We start from the raw sequence: 15236 nt of genomic DNA, 5'->3' as shown, positions 1-15236 counted from the left end.
GTTAAGTTATGCCGTTATAATAAATACCTCAAGTTACGTCGTGGTCATTGTTATACTGGTAACCCGGAGTGAAGATATAACAAAAGTGGCGACGAGGACGTCTGCACCGACGCTGCAGTCCGCTTGGAGTTTTACACTTTTTTTTCCTGCTGATGCCTCGTACTGACTTGGTGTTAGACGGCGCCGGAGGGAGGAATGTACAGCGGACAGGACGACGAAGGCAGACTCCGTAAGTGACGCTAACCAAAACATAAATGGGTAAAAGAGACGTTACGAAAAGGAACAGTTGTTAGGGGAAGAGTGCCATTCAACCAGGAGCCGAGTAATGGCTGGAGTTACTGGCCCTATCGGTCCCTTCGACGAAAGCACGGAGCAATGGAGCTCATATACGGAGCGTTTTGGATATTTCGTTGCGGCTAACGACATACAGGATGCTAAACTGGTGCCCATTTTTTTGAGTGTGATAGGCCCAAAGACTTTTACCCTGCTAAGGAGCCTGCTACAGCCAGCAAAGCCCGGCAATAAAAGTTTCACAGAGATCGTGGACACACTGACCAAACACTTCTCGCCCAAGCCCCTCGTGATCGCTGAACGGTTCAGGTTTCACAAGCGAAACCAAGAAGAGGGTGAGTCTGTCACAATGTTCGTTGCATCGTTACGCAAATTAGCTGAACACTGTGAGTTTAAAGATGTTTTAAATGACACATTAAGAGACAGACTCGTGTGTGGTTTAAGAAATGAAGCTGCACAGAAGAAATTGCTCACGGAAAGTGACTTGACTCTTGAGAAGGCAATTAATATCAGTGTGACCATGGAAATGGCATCAAAAGAAGCCCATGCGCTACATGCTACAGACAGAGTACACAAACTAGACAATGGTAAAGCAAATGCACAGGGACCATGCTTCCGCTGTGGCAAGTTAGGACACCTTGCTAGTGATTGCTGGTGCAAAGAAATGGATTCCAACAACTGTGGAAAAAAAGGTCATGTAGCACGGGCATGCAGGAACAAAAGGACTCAAAGCCTGGAAATAAAAGAGGCACTGCAAGATTCAAAAAAGAAAGACATGTTCACACAGTTAAGCTTCATGAGGATAGAGCAAATGACTCCTCAGGTGAAGAAGTGTTGTCTGCAATAAATACTGTGCGAATACTGAAGGTGGATGAAACCTCAGATGGCTTTTGGGTCACGCCCAAACTGGAGGGACATGTTGTAAAAATGCAGATTGACACTGGGTCAAAAGCATCACTAGTGTCATATAATGTCTATAGGACATGTCTGAAGCACCGTCCACTCAAACCCTCCGACACAGTATTTAAAGGATATACTGGACATCGAGTGCCTATGAAAGGAATGGCAGAGGTGACTGTTCAATACAATGGCCAAACTGCTAAGCTGCCTGTGTATGTTACGCAGAAGAACTGCCCTGCTATAATGGGACGTGTGTGGCTCAAAACAATCAGACTCAACTGGCAAGGAGTGAGAAAGCTGTTGCATGGTTCCTCTCAGCTACAGGCCATACTGGGAAAACACCAGGAGGTTTTTCGTGAGGAACTGGGCAGCATGAAAAAAATTACAGTGAAGCTGCATCTCAAGCCTGACTCCAAGCCAGTCTTTATGAAGGCTAGACCTGTGCCGTACGCCATTCGGCCCAAGGTGGAGTCTAATTTAGACGCATTGGTCAAGAATGGTGTTCTGGAGCCGGTTACGACCAGCGAGTGGGCTACGCCCATCGTTCCAGTTCTTAAAAAGGACGGCGGAATCCGGATCTGCGGAGACTTCAAGGTATCCGTGAATCCTGTATTAACAGCAGAGCAGTATCCCCTTCCGCTGATTGATGACTTATTTGCTGGTCTGAGTGGAGGACAAAAGTTCAGCAAAATAGATCTCAACCAAGCTTACCTGCAAATGCACGTCGAAGAGCAGTCACGTGACATGTTGACTATTAACACACATAAGGGACTTTTCAGATTTTGCAGGTTGCCTTTTGGCATCACATCAGCTCCAGCATTGTTTCAACGAGCGATTGATCAAATCCTGAGCGGATTACCTGGTGTGCAATGCTATCTGGATGATATCCTGTGTACAGGAGCAGATGATGAAGAGCATCTGCGCAACTTGGATGCGACCCTTCAGAGGCTGAAGGAATACGGATTGAGAGTCCGTAAGGAGAAATGTGACTTTTTCCAGTCATCTGTGGAATATCTAGGGCACGTGATTGATGAAAATGGACTTCACACTGCACCTTCGAAGATCACAGCAATCGTGGATGCACCCCCACCACGAAATGTCAGTCAGTTAAAGTCTTTCTTAGGGCTGTTGAACTACTACGGACGGTTCATACCCAACTTGGCATCACTCCTGAAACCACTGCACAACCTGCTACGCAAGGAAGAAGCATGGGAGTGGACAGCAAGCTGCCAAGAGGCCTTTCAAAAGGCAAAGGATTCACTGACTGCATCTGAGGTGCTAACCCACTTCAATCCCAAGTTCCCAATTCAGCTTGCTTGTGATGCTTCTCCCTATGGGGTGGGGGCAGTGATTTCCCACATTCTCCCAAATGGCGAAGAAAGGCCAATTGCATTCCCATCAAGGACATTATCCAAGGACGTTGATCCAAGATGGCGCCGCGTAAGGATGCCCTGGTGCTTCAGTGCGTTACTTTTGTTTTGTTTTTGTGCATAACTTCTGTGTCTGGGCACTCCTCTGGATATTCTTACACCAGAGAAGAGCTTCTTAACTACAGGACTACAACACCTGTGGATTTACTTCCAATATTTGTCGCATCTGCGGCAGATTTACTGCAGACTCTGATCAGGAAAGTGAGACGCCGAAAGAGAGGTAAGCGAGCCGGCGCACTGGTGCGTCTGAGGAGACGTGGACTGCGAACTGCTCTTCCTGGGATCTTCCTTTCCAATGTACGATCACTCAGGAATAAAATAGACGAGCTGGCCCTGATTAGAAGCATGAACAGAGACTTTGCCTCCTCCTGTGTCTTATGTTTTACGGAGTCGTGGCTCTGTGAGGACATCCCGGACAGCGCGCTCAAGCTGGAGGGCTTTCATTTGCTGCGTGCGGACCGGCAGGCCTCTCTCTCTGGTAAGACCAAAGGTGGAGGTGTCTGCTTCTACATTAATAGTGGCTGGTGCACAGATGTAACAGTGATTGCTCAGCACTGCTCTTCCTCACTGGAATACCTTTTTATTCACTGCAAACCGTTTTATTCTCCGCGGGAGTTTGCTTCATTCATCCTGGCCGCTGTTTACATCCCGCCAGATGCAGATGCGCAGGCAGCTCAGTGCGCACTCGCGGAGCAGATACTGCACATGGAGCGGACATTCCCGGACTCTCTCATTATTGCTCTTGGGGACTTTAACAAAGCCAATCTGAGCCATGAGTTTCCCAAATACAAGCAGTATATTAAATGCCCGACCAGAGAGGAGAGGACATTAGACCACTGTTACAGCACGATCAGCGGGGCCTATCGCGCGGTGCCCCGCGCTTCACTCGGACTTTCTGACCACGTCATGATCCACCTAATCCCCGCATACAGACAGAGGCTGAAGCTCTCCAAACCTGTCGTGAGGACCAAAAAACTGTGGAGCAACGAGGCTGTGGAGGAGCTTCGCACGTGTTTGGAGTCTACAGACTGGGACACAATGAAGGCTGCTTCTAACAGCTTGGACGAGTTTACGGACACTGTCACCTCCTATATCCACTTCTGTGAGGACAGCATTGTGCCATCACGCACCAGGGTGAGTTATAACAATGACAAACCCTGGTTTACTCCTAAACTCAAAAAGCTGTGGCTGGAAAAGAGAAAGGCGTTCAGAAGCGGAGACAGGGACTGCTACAGAGAGGCCAAGTACAGGTTCACTAAAGAAGTGGACATTGCTAAACATCAGCACTCTGAGAAGATGCAGCAGCAGATCTCAGAGAATGACTCGGCCTCTGTGTGGAAAGGTTTTAGGAATATCACCAACTACAAGCCTAAAACCCCCCACTCCACTGATGACTTGCTCTTGGCCAACACCCTCAACGACTTCTACTGCCGTTTAGACGAGCCATCAGGCAGCCTTCACACCTCCAACGGCCCCAACAATAGAGACACTTTGGACACTCATTCCCCCACCTCTCCCCCCTCCATAGAGCCATCACCACCTTCAAACACTTCACCTACAACACCCCCCTCCTCACCCCACACAAAAGAGGATTTCACACCACCTCCTCCCACCACAACTCTTCATATTCATGAAGCAGATGTGAGGAAGCAGTTTAAGAGTCTGAATGCTCGAAAAGCTCCCGGCCCAGACGGTGTGTCTCCTGCCACCCTCAGACACTGTGCAAACGAGCTGGCCCCAGTGTTTTCTGGCATTTTCAACTCCTCACTGCAGGCATGTCATGTGCCTGCCTGCTTCAAGTCCTCTACCATAATCCCTGTCCCCAAGAAACCTAGGATCACTGGACTAAATGACTACAGACCCGTGGCTCTGACATCTGTGGTCATGAAGTCTTTTGAGCGCCTGGTTCTCTCCTATCTCAAGACCCTCACGGCCCCCCTCCTGGACCCCCTGCAGTTTGCATACAGAGCCAACAGGTCTGTAGATGACGCCATCAACATGGCCCTACACTTCATCCTGCAGCATCTGGACTCCCCAGGAACCTACGCCAGGATCCTGTTTGTGGACTTCAGCTCTGCCTTCAACACCATCCTTCCAGACCATCTCCGAGACAAGCTTTCCCAGATGAATGTGCCTGATCCCATCTGCCGGTGGATCACTGACTTCCTGACGGACAGGAAGCAGCATGTGAGGCTGGGAAAGAATGTCCCGGACTCCCGGACCATCAGCACCGGCTCCCCTCAGGGCTGTGTTCTTTCTCCTCTGCTCTTCTCCCTGTACACCAACTGCTGCACCTCCACCCACCAGTCTGTCAAGCTAATCAAGTTTGCAGATGACACCACCGTCATTGGGCTCATCTCGGACGGGGACGAGTCTGCCTACAGGAGGGAGGTTGAACGTCTGGTGTCCTGGTGCAGCCACAACAACCTGGTGCTGAATGCCCAGAAGACAGTGGAGATTATTGTGGACTTCAGGAAGCACACAGCCCCACTCCCCCCCATCATCCTGACTGACACCCCCATCACCTCTGTGGACTCATTCCGCTTCCTGGGTACCACCATCACCCAGGACCTGAAGTGGGAGCCCACCATCACCTCCGTCATTAAGAAAGCCCAGCAGAGGATGTACTTCCTGAGGCAGCTGAAGAAATTCAACCTGCCAACACGGACGATGATGCAATTCTACACTGCAATCATCGAGTCCATCCTCACCTCCTCCATCACCGTGTGGTACGCTGGAGCCACTATCAGGGACAAACAGAGACTGCAGCGTGTTGTGCGCTCTGCTGAGAAGGTGATTGGCTGCAGACTCCCATCTCTGCAGGACCTGTACAGCTCCAGGACACTGCGGCGTGCAGCTCGGATCTCAGCTGACCCTTCTCACCTTGGACACAGTCTGTTTGACCTGCTCCCCTCAGGCAGGAGGCTCCGGTCCATTCGCACCAGAACCTCTCACCATAAGAACAGTTTCTTCCCCTCTGCTGTTGGACACATGAACAATAAACGTATGACTGTTCCCATCACTAACACATGACCCTACGCTGTGTTCACTGCATCATTCCATGTTTGGCACTGATCACCACCTGCACTCATGTATATATCATGTATATATCTATCTACTTAGCACTTTTAATTCTTATTCTCATTTTTATTTTCATGTCTATTTAAGCGTAATTTATGACAGTATGTTTGCACTGAAGCACCGCAGCAATTTCCTAATGTTGTAAACCTGCTCAACATTTGGCAATAAAACCTTTCTGATTCTGATTCTGATTAAACACAGCAGAGTCCAACTATGCTCAGCTGGAACGAGAGGCGCTGAGCATTGTATTCAGTGTTCGGAAATTCCACCAGTACCTGTACGGTAGGAAGTTTACACTGTTTACTGACCATAGGCCTCTCACAACCATCCTGGGACCCTATACAGGGATTCCATCTCTTGCTGCTTCACGTCTCCAGAGGTGGGCGTTGATATTGTCAGGACATTCTTATGACATCAAGTATTGCAAATCGGAGTCTCATTGCAATGCAGATGGGTTGTCCAGGTTATCCCTTCCTGTTAAAAAACCCGTCTCTGACACAGTTGAGATCCTCTACTTCAGGGAGGTAGAGACAGCACCTGTTTCGGCTGTGCAGGTGAAAAAGGCATCCAGAATTGACCCTGTGTTGGCAGCAGTGCTGGACTGGATCGTTAAGGGTCTGCCTGCAAGTAAGGGTGTAGACCTGAAGGCTTTCCTGGGAAAGCGGGCGGAGCTTTCTGTTCAGGCGGGATGTTTGCTGTGGGGGAGGAGAGTCATCATTCCCATGTCATTGCGACCAAAACTGTTGAAGCAACTGCATGCAGGACATAGTGGAATAGTGAGAATGAAGGAAATAGCGAGAAGCTATTTTTGGTGGCCAAATATGGACAAACAGATTGAGGAGATTGCTAAAAACTGCTCTTCGTGTCAGATGGTCCGGAAAAACCCACCACTTGCTCCTCTCCATCCCTGGGAGTTCCCACAGGAGCCATGGCATTGGGTACACATTGACTTTGCAGGTCCATACGAGGACAAAATGTTTCTTGTAGCTGTTGATGCACACAGTAAATGGCCTGAAGTGACCATCATGAAATCAGCCACCACTGAAAAGACCATAGAAGCTCTAGGAGAAATGTTCAGTAGGTTTGCATCTCCTACTCAGATAGTCTCTGACAATGGACCTCAACTGGTTTCACAGGAAATGGAGGCTTTCCTACAGGCTAATGGAGTGCAGCACATTACGTCAGCTCCATACCATCCTGCAACGAATGGTCTTGCAGAAAGGTTTGTTCAGACAATGAAACATGCACTGAAAACATCACAAGGCCAAGGAACACTGCATCAGAGACTGCACAAGTTTCTGCTTAACTACCGGAATAGTCCACATGCGACCACAAGGACATCTCCTGCCAACGCAATGTTCAAAAGAGATCTGCGCACTACCTTTGATCTTTTGAAACCCTCAACTGTGAAGGACACTGTACAAAAACAAGAGAAACAAATCATGTACAGGGGTCAAAAGGTCAAGGACAGAGTCTTCAGCACCGGCGAGTAAGTGCAGGCCAGGAACTACCGAGGAGTACACAAGTGGGTTCCTGCAACTGTCATTGCTCAAACTGGTCCAGTTTCATATACAGTTCAGGTGGCCGATGGAGTGTGGAGAAGACACGTGGATCAGCTACTCCGGTCCGCACCAGTGTCTGCAGAAGGGTCTTGCGGAGATCTTGGAAATGCACTCATCGACTCGGCAGCCCCTTCACACACACAAGTAGAGAACTCCACCACATCAGGAACAGTGGTTCCACCTGTAAATGAGACTGTAAGAGAGACTGAGACATCTTCGGTGTCAGGAACAAAGGCTCCACAAGAGAGCACACAGACTGATGTTACCCCAACAGAGAGCGGCGGCCTCCTGTTCGTCTGAGTTATTAGATGGCACCTGACCCAAATGAACGGGGCAGAATAATCCCCATGGGTCATGGGGGAGGTTGAGGTAGTCCACCCTCACTCCCCAAGATAGCAATTAAAAGAGTTGGTGTTGTAACCTTACAGTTAATAAGAGGTGAAATGTTTGTGAGGCTATTACTGTCATGTGCCAGTGAAGACTGAAGTTTGTGAGTAGATCACCTGTTTATTTCGTAGTACATCCTTTGTAAGAGGGGAGGAGATGTTGTGTATTTTGGGTTATAACAGGACCCGTAGCGGTCACGCCCAGATGCATTATGGGATAAAAAGCTTTAGGCTGTCGCTCGGGCTAGCTCCATGTTAAGTTATGCCGTTATAATAAATACCTCAAGTTACGTCGTGGTCCGAGTATCATTGTTATACTAGTAACCCGGAGTGAAGATATAACACTTCTTGCTGTGAGGCAACAGTGTTAACTACCACGCTAGCCCAGCCAAAATTAATTAGTTACTGATAATTGACAACAACAATATGAAGCCCTGAACTTTACCAAATAAGATTCATGTAAAACCACCAATACTACGCTGATTGAGGAGACACGATGTCTAAAATTGTATGGAGCTATGGAGGCAAGTCCAAGGGAAAACCATCATAATATAAAAAGATGTAATAAAAAGGGTAGGGTTGCAGGGTAGTGCTTTTAAAAAAGTGTCAAGATACCTTGTAAGAAAAAGAACACATGTATATGTCTTTGTCTTCTAAATTTTATCACATTACTCTTTTATGAATTCAGTCTTTTGAGATTGCAATTTTTATTTTACATATGTTACAGGAAAAAAATTATAAAAATCTAAAAAAAAAGTAATAACGGCTAGTTTAATGTGTTACTGACAGAAATAATGGAGAGCCAGCAATCTTTGTAGAACATAACAGATAATTACCACCTAGACAGTGGAAGGATCAGACACACTTTAGGCTGAGTACATGAAAACCCTTCATTTGACCTTCATTGACCTTAATGTGTGAGTCAGCAGTGCAATCAACAACTGTTCAAAAGGACCAGTGCAGCTCTCCATCCACATTCCAATGTAAGGAACCAACACCCACTGATGTCTATAAATAAAGACCAGGGCAGTGGCGGAGCACGAGTCCCTGAGCTCTCACTCTCGTGCAGGTGCTCTGTGGCTGTCCTTGATGCAAGTAAAACTGTGTGTTTCTCCTCTCTGATTCTCAGCTGAAGTGTTTTAGAATACATCTCTTGACACAGTGTCTCACTCAAGTTAATCTGATATTTGTGTTTAGTCAAGACTCTTGCCCACGTAAAAGATCACTCATGTGTTTTGTGTTTGTTTAAGTCGAATTAGTCACTCACCCCAGTTTAAATTATTTGTAAATATCTTTAAGTCTTTAACTACTTCTTCTGCCTTGTTGTTTTGCCTGAGTCCCGCACTTGAGTTGTGTTACCATTTGTTTTCTAAACATAATAAAGTGTTTTGTGAAGGCACTGGAAACAATTCTTCCAAACACCAAACATGTATTCTATTAGACCACAATATTGTGTTCTGGTTTTAGCAAATAATTTATATACATTTAGAAAAAGAAAAAGTTCTTCTTCCATGGTCTCAATGAACTCCACCCCTACATTTTTGAATCAGCCACATAAGACCCACAACTGTACTTTGCTTAGCCTGCAACCTGTCAGTTGCCTCTGGAGTCCCACAGGCTCTACAAGCCGCAGCCCCTTGTTGCCAATTTAGAAATGCAGCACATGATCCACTCAGATTCACTGTTCCCAGCCTCCCTCAGAGTGCAGTTGAGGTGTGATGGGGCGTGGTTCGTGGCACACTGCGGTGGAGGAAAACACACCTGAGCTGCATGAGATCATCACGCCTCTCTCCATAAAAGAGTGAACTGGGGCCTGAGTGTTGTTATTGTGTATGTGTGGCTGGCAGGTGAAAAGCTGCAGCCAAGTGTAAAACAAACGCCAACAGAATAAAGAAGTGTTTGAAAGTGTGACAATGTGGTAGGATCTGCCATGCGTCTTCTACAGCTATTACTTCCAGGCTGGACGACTGCAATTCATTATTATCAGGATGTCCAAAAAACTCGCTGAAAAGCCTTCAGCTAATCCAAAATGCTGCAGCAAGAGTCCTGACAGGGACTAGAAAGAGAGAGCATATTTCTCCTGTTTTGGCTTCCCTTCATTGGCTTCCTGTTAAAACCAGAATTGAATTCAAAATCCTGCTCCTCACATACAAGGTCTTAAATAATCAGGCCCCATCTTATCTTAATGACCTTGTAGTACCATATCACCCTATTAGAGCACTTCGCTCTCGCTCTGCAGGCCTACTTGTTGTTCCTAGAGTATTTAAAAGTAGAATGGGAGGCAGAGCCTTCAGTTTTCAGGCCCCTCTTCTGTGGAACCAGCTTCCAGTTTGGATTCGGGAGACAGACACTATCTCTACTTTCAAGATTAGGCTTCAAACTTTCCTTTTTGCTAAAGCATATAGTTAGGGCTGGACCAGGTGACCCTGAATCCTCCCTTAGTTATGCTGCAATAGACGTAGGCTGCCGGGGGATTCCCATGATGCATTGAGGTTTTCCTTTCCAGTCACCTTTCTCACTCACTATGTATTAACAGACCTCTCTGCATTGAATCATATCTGTTATTAACCTCTGTCTCTCTTCCACAGCATGTCTTTTATCCTGTCTTCTTTCTCTCACCCTGAAAAGGATAAGCGGAAGCGAATGAATGGAAAAAAAAATGGAATAAATTAAATTACAGTGGGAATTGAAGATGGCCCCTGCCTGCAGCATACCCTCACCAGGTCTGTCCAGAATTTTCTGCCACAACTGATCACCAGGTGGTGATCAACTAGCGGCGCATCTCATCTCTGCACATGAGTGTCCATGACTTATGGCTGCAGATTTGATAATACGATTACAAAACTGACCATCAACCTTCTACATAGTGTTCTGGTGCCACATTCACTTATGAATACCCTCAATCGTGGTGTTATGTTGTCGTTAACACTGAAGTCCAGTAACAGAACTCCATTCAGATATAACAGCCTATTCCTCCCTATGACACCTCTCCAGGTCCCGCTATCATTGCCCATGTGAAGTTATGGAGTAGAACAATGGAATCCCCAGATGGCACACTTCCCAGCACTCCAACAAATGACCCCAAGAAGGCTGAGCACTCTGAAGTGTCATTTGGCACACAGACAAATGATAGTCAGGACCTTTTCCCCAACCCAAAGGCATAGAGAAGCAACTTCTCATTCATTGGAGAAAATCTCAATGTCTGGAAAGAAAACTTGTTGGAGGGTGGAGGATTCAAGTATACTCCCACCATGGTGGTAGTTGGACCCATGTAGCTTCTTTGGTCTGAGGCCTGCTAGCCTCCACGGGAAAAGCCCTGGCCATCAGGTGTGGCTAGAGAAATTGAACTCAGAAGCTTGAGTCTTACACTCCAGGCCACTAAACTAAACCCAGTCATATTCCAAGAACACTGAACAAGAGGGGCGCTGCTGCAACAGCTGTGACCGGTACATACTGGGCCTGTAAGGCTACTCAGTCCTCTCAGTTTAGCTGGGGTACTGGGGTATTTAGAAATTAGAGGCAATTAGAACTGGGGGAGTCCCCTCACCTACTAGCTCCTTCCAAGCTCTGCACTGAAGTAATACTCATATGATCAAACTTCCTGTATTCGGGTGCTGGTCCCACAGATCAACAAGTGCAATCCCCTTAGTTCTGACTACCTTTCCTCTCTTTGTTACCATTCAAATAAACTTCTCCAGTTTGAATGATATTCCAATGTAATTGCTGTAGACGCTGTACTGGTATGGATCAGTGTATCAATGTCTTGTTCACTCTTGGCATATAGTTTACCTTACACCTAGCTTTTACTAGTCTTCCGCTGCTCAAATTTTCATCCAAAATAATTATATAAATATTAGCATTTTCTGTACAGTGTTCATCCTTCTATTGGGGACACAGGAACAAAAAACAATGAAACAAAGAGAAAAAAAGCAAGCTAATAATATTCAATAATTAAAAATAACAAAAGAAAAAACCCAAACCAATGTTAATTTGGTACCAGTGTATATATAAATTTACCTTTGACTTGGAAACTCACCTTGAACAGTGGCCTCTGCAGTTGGAGTTTCTGTGGTTAGGACACCATTTGACACAGTTAAGAAAACCTAGAATAGAAACACATGAATAAACTAAAAAGCACTCTGAGTAATTTTAGCAATACCAATACTACTACCACCTCCACAAAACTGCACCACCACTGAAGCTGTCTTTTTAAACCAGAAGAAAGCTTTAAAGTGAGACGGAAACTGAGAACCTGATGCAAATACATATTTTTCAGCGTTCCTATAGTTTTATAGCATTCAGTGCATATCAGGTGCACTACACAGCCCAAAGGGTGTGTGGTCTGTCTTGTTAGATTGCAAAATAGTGGGAAACGCAAGTACGCACAGCTTCTTCAACTGAGGACAGTTTGAATTATATTGTGAAATCCACTGTCCTGCAAGCATAGGTTTCAGTGCGTGAATCTTAAAAGTAAAAATTTAGGAATATGAAATAAACCTGCCACCCCAACTTATGTAGAGATTGCAAGAGGGTGCTTTTAGACAAATGTCAAAGGCTAATAAAGTTAAAATCTATCATGTGAGCTTGTGCTGTTTGAGAAATTTCAAAATCAACTACCAAAAGGGGCTGTAATTGATAATTGTCAGCTATTATTGTAGTGGTAAGACTACACACGTAAGACTAGAACCTGATGGAAGAAAATTTATAAAAGCTTGTCGTCCTTTTGGTCATTGCTGTTTCAATGTACTGCTAGACTGATTTTATACATAAAAAACTGTACTAAATGATATCTCCATGCCCTGTTCCAGGTTCAAAATTTAGCCTATTTCTCTGGTTAATGTACAATAATGTCCTTCATTATTTCTTCTGGTCTAGTCTCAAGGCCAATGAACTAACAACTATAACAAGTATCTGTTGCTCATGTGATACATATCGTATCACAAATCAGGTGATTCCTGCTGTTTTTTTGAAAACTGCCACGTCAGCTAAAAAATGGGTGGAGTGCCCACTCTGGGTGACAACAAATTGTGGCAGGATCAGCCTGATATTATTTGTATCCCATACTGACTATGCAGATTGTATACCAAGCCTTGTTTGCCACACATGAATGCAATAATACATTTTTTGACAGTTGGTATATAGTATATAATTCTCTTGGCATAAAAATGAGAAAATGTGAACTTAAATTCAGAATATGATACTGGCTCTCAAAATCAAAGCATTTTCAGTAGCAAGCTCTATAAAATCCCAAGGTCACCCAATATGGCTGCTGTACATTGATTAAAAAATCATGTCAAAGAAGAAAGAAGTATAATTGCTTGTAATATTTACAAAAATCCCCAGATTTGTACATCAAAATTAGTGACAGTCTCAGAGGTGATCAGAGACAATTAATTATGTTTAACTTTTCAGTACAATTTAATTGTTTTGAACATCATTGCCTTTTATAAAATAAAATAAGCATACACATCTTTGAACTTTACAAACATTCAGCAGCCAACTTTTATAAACCAGCCAACCTCTACCATTCAGTCAGGCAGATCTGGGTGAGATCTGCCTGTTTCTAATCTGTGATATCAGACCAACCTTATAGCTCGTTCCTTCTTCAGCATGCAGAGCTAAACCTGAAATAAAAACTACCTTCAGTGTCACTTAGTCCTTCTACTCAAATACACATATTCACATCATCTTTTCACTTTACACCAGTGTTGCAAGGTGAGTTCTTGAGGAAACCTCAGCTATCTTTCACTCAGTTTTTTATACGTTTTAAAATATTACGGTTTTTGTGCAATTTTTTGTCCCATTAACATGATTGGGACCACACTACAAGTGTGGTTGCTGGTTTAGCTCGCTGGGGTGAGCTGTGTTTTAGCTAACTGAGATAAGCAGGCGTTCTGAGAGCGGGAGGCGTGAATTCCAGTCTTTCTCGTGGTAACATTTTTTTCAGCAGACAGTGCAGTTTCTTCTGCACACCGGTTTGGCTTGCTGGCATGAGCACCGTTGTAGCTCACTGAGATGAGCAGGCACCCTGACAACGGGGGGCGTAGGTTTGACTATCTGTGGCCTTTCAGCTTTTTTACCTCTTTTCAGCAGATAGTCCTGCTTCTTCAGCAGTTTTTCAAAGACCATTTCCACTACATGGCATTCACCTGCCATTTTCACAGGAAATGTAGCTTTTTCTAGCTGTTTTTTAAATGACTTAAGTTTACCTAGTCAATTGACTCTGAATCACCAAATAACTACTTCTTTGCAGATGTATTTGTTCAGTGCTGTTTTTGATCTGACTACTGACAGCTTACTTTTATAAAAACTACTATGATCACTTTCATGTTAACCTTATGTTCATAAACAATTGTGAACCATGGCCTTGTTGCCTTCCTATTCTATTTGTATTTATATTTTTATAGGAACATAAAAACTAAAACATTGGTGACCGAAGCATATGTTGAGCTTAACATACCTGGTATCGCAGTTGCAGTCAAGGGTCGTACTATAACGCCCTGGATAGGATACTGCAGAGGAGAGTTAGGCAAAGCAAAAAGTAGCTTGGATAGTATTGAATTAGTCCTGTTGAGGAGATGGATTTGGAAAAAATTAAACAAAATAATTTTGAATGCTCAGTATGACCCCCCCCCCCCCCCGCACACACACACACACACACACACACACACACACACACACACACACATTTTAATTCATTTATTACTGCACTGTAAGTCTAACAGTTCACGGAAAGCTCGCACCCATACATCCATCTTCTACCTGGCTTTGTATTGCTGGAACTCTTTAGCTCGTCGCTGCATTAATTCCTCATACTGGTCTTTTGGGATTTGGTCTTTGAGAACTGTAAAGCCATCAGGACAGGTGCATGGACCAGGTAAGCGATGTTGTGTGGGCAAAGATGACTTATAATTTAGAGATCCTGAAGGGTCCCTGTAATATGGAAGTCCTGAAGAGTCACAATTCAACATCAACATTTAAATGAACTACTACAGTCAAGTATAAAAGAAAGTATGTCCTTATATGATGTGATCCTTATGGCAGCCTCAGCATGGCCATCCTAGTCATCATTAGATTCCTCCTCATCAGTCATTTCTTGGTCTAGATTGCATGGATTATATTCTGATGCAGACAATTTCTCCTCTAATGCATCCCCACCGTCAGTTTCCTGGCATCTCTCGTCCTCACCAGTGTAGTGATCAAATAAGTAGTAAAGAGCCTCACTTAGGTTATATATCACCTTGTCATGGTGCTGACACCCACTGACCTCTGAGCAAGGCCTCAAAAAAGCATTTTACACCAAATCTACGAGAAAAGTTCAATGATACAATGATGCTGCCAACAGAGGAGTTGTTGGCATGGAAGTGAGGCTCTATTGTGCAAACATTTCCAGTGTAGTTGCTAGGGAACCCAGTGTGTGCGTGTGTGTGTGTGTTTATGGCCATCTGACAAAAGAGGATGTACCTGAACTCAGTTATTTACACTAATTGTTGTCTCCACTATTAATTTCTAGTGATTGGTCATTGTTGACCGGAAACAGTAAATATGCAGTGTTGAATAAAATGAATTAGTGATCATTCTTAAAT

The 15236-nt window shown here is 44.7% G+C and overlaps 1 protein-coding gene across 3 annotated transcripts in view; it reads right to left on the bottom strand.

Moving 5' to 3' along the window:
• Positions 1-15236, bottom strand: part of LOC309704698 (beta-1,4 N-acetylgalactosaminyltransferase 2-like) — a 40840-nt gene that overhangs the window by 13716 nt on the left and 11888 nt on the right. For all 3 annotated transcript variants that reach the window (XM_082530080.1, XM_082530079.1, XM_082530078.1), the window contains exons 3-6: positions 14413-14583; positions 14111-14217; positions 13237-13274; positions 11687-11753 (exon numbers count right to left, since the gene is read on the bottom strand). In XM_082530080.1, coding sequence (XP_082386206.1) covers positions 11687-11753; positions 13237-13274; positions 14111-14217; positions 14413-14583 — 383 coding nt within the window. The remainder of the gene's footprint in view (positions 1-11686; positions 11754-13236; positions 13275-14110; positions 14218-14412; positions 14584-15236) is intronic.

The sequence above is a fragment of the Aulonocara stuartgranti genome (genome assembly GCF_965226115.1).
Source record: "Aulonocara stuartgranti genome assembly, chromosome: 4".
Classification (NCBI taxonomy): domain Eukaryota; kingdom Metazoa; phylum Chordata; class Actinopteri; order Cichliformes; family Cichlidae; genus Aulonocara; species Aulonocara stuartgranti.
Note: the sequence above shows the minus strand (reverse complement) of the source record. Positions and strands in the feature narration are given on the sequence as shown.